At 34.4% G+C, this 7,163-nt stretch overlaps 1 protein-coding gene across 1 annotated transcript; it reads right to left on the reverse strand.

Annotated features, from left to right (window-relative positions):
- Positions 1-1,351: 1,351 nt before the first annotated feature.
- Positions 1,352-2,823, reverse strand: LOC141832632 (FRIGIDA-like protein 4a). The gene is made up of 2 exons (XM_074720098.1): positions 2,743-2,823; positions 1,352-1,792 (listed from the first exon to the last, which is right to left on the reverse strand). The coding sequence occupies exons 1-2, from the start codon at positions 2,821-2,823 to the stop codon at positions 1,352-1,354; spliced, it is 522 nt and encodes a 173-aa protein (XP_074576199.1).
- Between the last annotated feature and the right edge of the window lie 4,340 nt (positions 2,824-7,163).

The following is a 7,163-nucleotide window of genomic DNA, read 5'->3' on the forward strand; positions in this document are numbered from 1 at the left end:
TAAACTATATCTACACGCTACATAAAGGTCATAAGCAAATAACTTGAGCAAGATGCACATGAATTAATAGCAACAACCACAATAATAGCGTTAAAAGCAAATTCCATTCTAGTATTGTAACGATCAAGCTAACATGTTGAATGGCAAGGCACTCATTCCTAAGTATTCATGATTTGGTATACTATAGGATTTTTTTTCTCTAATGAGATGAAAAATCTAAGATGTTGATTACTGGACGAGGAGCCATTATCTGATGGACAAACTAGAGGGAAGACCATCCACCTCCGAAACTAATTGATCCCAAAGCTCAAATACTTAGCTTATATATTACATGCAACTATCATCAAATTAAAAAAAAAAATAAAATACTTCTTTTAATACTACTCCATACATGAATAAATATTTTGATACTAAAATAATAATATATGCATCAATAACATGTATGACAAATTGATCTTATTAAATAATCTATAAGTTATTTTTTCAATAGAACTCTATTTTTTCCAACAAAAACAGAAAGAAAATCATCTTTGCTTTCGCACATATTATCCTTCTAGTAACACACGAATTTAATTGACAATTAACTTAACAATTAAGTATATATGTCTTGTTCTTCTGCAGAAAAGTATATATGTCTTGTTTGTGTCTATTAAAAAAATAACCAATTTATAGAAATTTGAATTCATATTATACTATCGGAAATTATTAAAACTCTCCCTAAATAAAAAAATATAATCTCAGAAAATTGGATTCAGGTTATAATACTATTGAGATCTATTAAATCTAAAGTACAAACGAAAAATTAATTAATTAATATCTTGTTCTCATACTATTGAAATCGACCGATAATTTATCTTAAAATCTAAATGGTAAAAGAAAATAATCAGACTACGGAATTCAAAGTCTAAACTATAAGAACAATAAAATTTTAAAATCTCACATTTACTACGCGTTCAAACAACTTAAGATGATAAACTTAAATACAACCAAATTTAAATCTCCCATGCCTCGGACATACACGGTGATATTTAAAGAGTTTTGTTTAGGTCTTTGGCAACTAATCCTTTGAAATTACAATCACAAGAGCAACATAAACCAAAATTGCCAAGAAGAAGGAAAAGGAACGGCGCACAAGAAACACAATCGTTGGCAGCCCAGCCACAAACAAGAATGATATAAGATCAAACTGAACATTAGAAGAAAAACATCTGCATCAGTCAAAGGGGTAAACACACATTAATACAGATAGATAAATCTTCTGGTTATGCAGATTTAGGAGATTAACATATAGGACCCAGTGGGTTAAAGTGCTAATAGTTAGACGAGATCGTCATCCTTGTAGTTGTCTCCATTAGTGCAAATAGGCAGTCTGGTACTGGACTCGGTAAGCATTTCCATAATACGGGGGGTGAGTAGGGGAAATGGGGTATGGAGTTGATCCCATCAGAGTTGGGTGATGGCTTTCAGCAGCATAGATATATTGTCTTTCGTAAGGGTATGGGAACCTCTCGGGGCTGTCATATGGGTGAGCAAACCTTTCAGATGCTGCCCGGTAAAAGCTTTTCTCAGGTATGCCAGTGACACGAGGATTGTAAATGCTTCCGCCAGCACGAGGCCTCTTGGACTGGGGCTTTGCAGCTTCTGCAGCCCTCCTCTTGTCTGCCTTTGCTTTCTCTAGCTGTAGAATACGCTTCTGCAGTGGTTCCATAGGGTATTGCTCGTCGAGCTTATGTTCCTCGATGCATTTGATGACAGCTTTAAGAGCAGATAATTCACGTTCGTTCATTTCATTCTGAAAAGAAAGGAATACATGTAAATAGGACTTATGTTTCTGATCTGAAGTTTATTTTTATGATGCAATCACACGGCAGTTGTAAACAAGATACTAAAATGAAGAAACATTAGCAAAGAGATGACTACTTGCCAAGTTATCAAAACAATAGCTCAAACTCCTATCTATTTTAATGTTACTATATACATGTCTCGACATTTTTCAATATCTCATAAAATCCCATAAGCAACAGGCAACCATTATCCCAATTATAGGCTAGAGCAATTGCAAGGAAAAAAAAAAATAAAGATGACCCACAAGTATAAGTTTTTTTTCCAAATCATCTTCGATCCATGACATCCCTAGTCTTGTATGTGAAGTAAATGTACTTAATCACATCTCATTACGACATAGCTACATGACTGGAGGAGCGACTCATGTTTATGTTCTCACACAAATTATGCATGCAAAACACCAATTAGGCAGCTTAAAAGTTAGTTCAACCATGTATGAACATATAGCAGTTTCTAATAATGATGGTATCATTAATTGCATTCAACCACTAATTCCAGAGCTACATACCAACAAAGAAACCATGACACCCTTTGGTAACAACCACATAAAGATCACCTCTTACAGAAAGCTCTACTAGTTACCTCAATCAAGATTCTCTGGGATTAACATTTCAAACAGTTTTCTAAGCAAAGAAACAGAAATGCCATTCTATGTCGTGCAGCGCCCAGAATAAGCCAATTTGTCTAGATGATCCTTGATAACATTAATATCAGTATATGCAAAGGCTTCCAAGCTCAACACATCAAACAGAGCAATTTAACTATTTGAAATTAGCTATTGTAAGAAAGATGCCAAATAGGCCCACCATTTAAACAAAGAGCATGGCTAATAATAATAATAACATCGCCAGCACAGACCCAAAATGGAGCGCTAAGCAATGGGAATCATTTTGTCACCATCACCGAACACTCAGACGAAGAATCCAGCGAATTAACGGAGATGGAGATAATGGCTGCCAGCTTTGCGAATCTCGACATAGAGGACCCGGACTTTACGTCTACTTTATTTCCGGGACATGACGACTAAAGGAACGTGGTGGACCCACAAAGGAATCAAATCATCTTTTCCAGATTCTCTGACACTCCACTACCAAAGGAATCGTCCTTAGCGCACTACTGGCATACAAATCCAGCGCACTGAACACGTTAGCGCACTGATCTTTATTCCATGTATCGGATACTATCTCTTGCTTAGAAGGGAAGTAATCCTTAGCTGTCCATAGCTTTACTTAGCCAGGAAGTCATCCTTGGCCTATATAAGTGTGCTAATGTCCGTGTAACGGCAAGTTAGTTCCACCGAGTACTAGCCATTACACATAGTGTGAAGTTTGAGTCCTTGTAAGGTTTATCACTGTCCTCGAAAGTGTCTCAGTCCGAGATCACGAGTAGTTGACAAGATCCTGTAAACATCCTTTTTTTTACTATCATTTTATAAGGGATACAGTATCCTCCGTGATCTTTGTCTATAATAATTAATAATACTTAGGTTATTTTATTAGATGATTTTAACTAAAATAATTTAATAATCTTTAAAAAATTATTAAATTGATATTTATTCTACTTTTCTATTTTAAATTTGTATATATTTTTTATTTTAAATATTCTAAACTCATCGAGCACTTTTAAAATGAATTCAAATTGATATCAAACCAGATAATTTTTCTATTTTTTGTTAGCCTAATTATATCTTAACTATGTGGTGTGTATACGATTTTGATACGTGGACAAAGTTTAAATTAAAAAAATATTTGTTGATATTTTATACAAGTCAAATGTGTAGGTGAAAAGAACTTGACATGTATTATAGATACAATAATAAAAATTTTATAAGTTAAAAAGATAGAAGATAGCTAAGGTGAAATTTTAGTAGGTCAATAAAATCAAATATTAGACAAGATAAAGTCTTAACATGTTAAGAAAATTGAATACTAGATAATGAGAAGCAAGAGCAGAGCTAGCCTTTGAATTATCCGGGCTATAACCTGGGGTCCGACAACATCGGAGAAGGGAAATTTACAGGCGAAAGTAAAAAAAATTAAAGAAAGAAGAAGGTAGCCCAGGTATTGTATTGACATAGTTCACAATCCGAAATGAGCCCGAGTAAATCGTCCTGACTGGCTCCACCATTGACGAGAAAGAGTTCTGAAATAAAGAGTTTCTAAACATGAAATCTAAGAGGCATGAAGCCTCTTAACATGAAGGTGGACTCTATAAGAAAGAGTTTAAATGAATATGTATATTGAAAACAAATGAGATTGGACTTAGGAATAGACTAGGTCTTAGAAGTGATTAAAGTTAGAGAATCAATTAATTGAAAAGGGTTATCAATCTATTGGTATGTTAATCAACTAAAGAGTTGACTCATAATCAAACATAAATTAATAGAATATTTTTGTTTGATAAATAGTCAATTAGTCAATTGACTAATTGCTTATTGTAGTTGATTGATCGCCAATGGTAAAATCTATAAAGAGTCATTAAATTGATAAGTTTAAAAAGTGACTATCAAGATATCTACTTCTAAAAGTCAGACAGTTGGCTAATGGTTAGAATCCATCAATTAATGTGACCATTAGCTAACAAACTCATGTAATTAGTCAACTAATGGCATGAGCAATTGATAAATCACAAACAAAAAGGCTGATTAAAGACATTTGAAATGGAAGTGTGGCTATATATAGGAGCTTATGGAGGTTCGAGAATGCAAGGGGGGAAACCTATAGATGATTATTCTTGTTCTCAATACTCTTGTTCTCCTTGGTACTCTGTTGTTGTAATCTTTGTGTGTTTAATTTTACTCTGTAAGAAAATATTATAAGATATTTCTCCATCTCTAATTGCTCTTCGAGAAAAAGCAAATTAATAGTGTATTCAAGGAGAGATCCACATAAAAGATCATGGTCATGAAGTAAGAGAAAAGGAGTTGTTGAATTATGTTAAATATTTGTGTCTTGAGCTTCGGTTAATATTTCTTATTTTTATCTAGTATTTTACATATTTTTACCATGCAACTAACTTTTATAGAAATAAAAATAAGTGAGCAAGGCTATTCACCCTCCTCTATAGTCTCTTAGAAAATTCATCATGTTTATACCCTTTTTTATTTGGTGAATTATAGAGTCATTCAAGCACTTTTGAATAAAAATGTTTGATAACTATAAAAGACTTCAATTCATGTCAAATGATAGCATTGCCATGTTAGCGGTTCACTAAGTGTTTCTTTTCTTAATTTTTGTTGGAACTCATAGTGTTTGATAGCCTTAAAAGACTCGCATTCGTGCCGAATAGGAATCATTGCACCCTAGTGCTTCCCTAAATTTGTCTATTCTCATTTTTCCTTATTTGAGCCCTATAGAGCCATTTAAATGTATGTTAAATGAATTGTAACCATAGTAGTTCTATAATTGTGATTATGTTATTTTTCTTTCTAGATTTTGGGCTCTCCATGATTATTAAATACTTTTAGTCAAAAGTATTTGATAGCTATAGAGGTCTCAAATTCATATCAAATAGACATCAATGCACCTTTCGTGATTCCTTGAGTTTATCTATAACCTATTTTCCTAATTTGGTGTCCTTTAGAGCAATAAAACACTTTTGGTCAAAAATGTTTAATGTCACCAAAGAGTTTAATGGCTCTAAAGATTTTGGATTCGTGTCAAATGGATATTGTTGCACCCTTGGTGGCTCAAAGTTTAAAAAAAAAAGTGTAAACATTTCAATGAAATCTGCCACCCCAACGGTTCCCTAAACACAACTTTGGGGAACCATTAGGGGTGTAATGATGCTAATTTAGCACAAATTCATGTCCTTTAGCATCATGAAACACTTTTACAAGTGCTTACTAGTCCTAATGAGATCAAAATATATATAAAAAGGGAGCATTATCAAGACATAGGGGATTGGTAGGGGTGTGTGACACAAATTTAGTATGAAATTGTAGGATCAAAAGCACTAGAAGGGGATGAATATGACCTATAAAAATTTATTTTAAAATATTTTTTCTTTTATAACTTAAGAGTAAGACACAGTGGAAAATCAATCACACAAGGAGGCAGAGAAACCTTTTTTACAAAAGTAAAGGTGTGGTAACAAACATACCAACCCTTGTAAGAAATGAAAGTGCAATAAAACTAAAGCAATTATCAACAATAAGGTAGGGCATAATTGTTGGAGTAGCACAGTGATGCAAAAGCTTACTTTTGAGTACAAATGAAGACTTGATAGGTTGAGAGTTGATGTCGAAGGCCTTCTAGTCGAGCTACTTTTATAGAAATGGATTGGTCGACTGATTTGCATGATCAGTTGTCCGATCCCCTCGATAATCAGATCTAGATTCAGTCTATCAGTCAATCGGTGTACAGGTTTGATTGATCGAATTTGCATCCTGCCACTGCCTTGCTTGCCATGTCAGCATCTTGATGTCAATCCTTGCCCACGTCAGCTTGGTATACCTTATCCTTGATCGCACAAACTACCACGTTAGCTCGCTTATCTTTATCTCTACCACATCATCCATCCGAGTTTTATTCTTGTCCACGTTGGATGCCACGTCAGTATATCAGAAACCTCAGGTGTTAAGTTGCAGACCTATGTCATCTTAGCATCCAGTCGATTGAACCTTATCATTCAATAGCCTGAACTGTTTGGTTGATTGTTCTCTGGTTCGATCACTCGAACCCTGCAACACTGAGTTAGCACTGTTAGGACAGATGCGAGCTAGAGGGAGCTAAATAGTTCTAATTGCTTTATCTTGATTTTGTGCTCGTCGTTTGAATGCACAACAGAAACTTGAAACAAACTTGACGCCAACAAAATAAGATCACACGCTAACACAATTGATTATACTTGGTTCATCATCTCCTAAGACAACTACGTCTAAGGCCTCATCCTAATGAATATCTCCACTAATCCTTCTCCTTCTTGGATATCTTGTGGAGGTGGAGAAACCTCTTACAACCTTTTCATAGCAATATAATGATGAAACAAAAAGACAATTACAAATGAAAGCAAAACAACTTTACAAGATGAGAGCTTCGCTTTAATCGTTGTTGGTAGCTTTAGAATGTCTATTGATGGTGGGAAATGTGATAACACTTCGTCTCCAACCCTTCAAGAACCATCCTCGAAAATCTCCTCGAAATTCTTATTTTATAGCCTTTAGATCGGGGATGATTTTCATTAATCACTCGACTGATATTACCCATCAGTCGATTTATCAATTGTAGATTCGAACGTTACTCTGACCTGTTAGCTTAACGACTCTATCCATCTTAGTATCAGTTGATTGCTCATTACCATTAGTCGATTGTTGCCTA

Source organism: Curcuma longa, chromosome 7, assembly GCF_044706935.1.
Source record: "Curcuma longa cultivar G26 ecotype Majalengka, Jawa Barat chromosome 7, ITB_CL_G26_1.1, whole genome shotgun sequence".
In the NCBI taxonomy this organism is placed as follows: domain Eukaryota; kingdom Viridiplantae; phylum Streptophyta; class Magnoliopsida; order Zingiberales; family Zingiberaceae; genus Curcuma; species Curcuma longa.

Bases quoted from the DNA above. Each gene is read 5' to 3' on its own strand.
- LOC141832632 (XM_074720098.1), bottom strand. From the start codon at position 2,823: ATGTCGAGATTCGCAAAGCTGGCAGCCATTATCTCCATCTCCGTTAAT. The intron at 1,793-2,742 runs GTGACAAAATGA...CTTTCTTTTCAG, and splicing joins CGTCTGAGTGTTCGGTGATG to AATGAAATGAACGAACGTGA.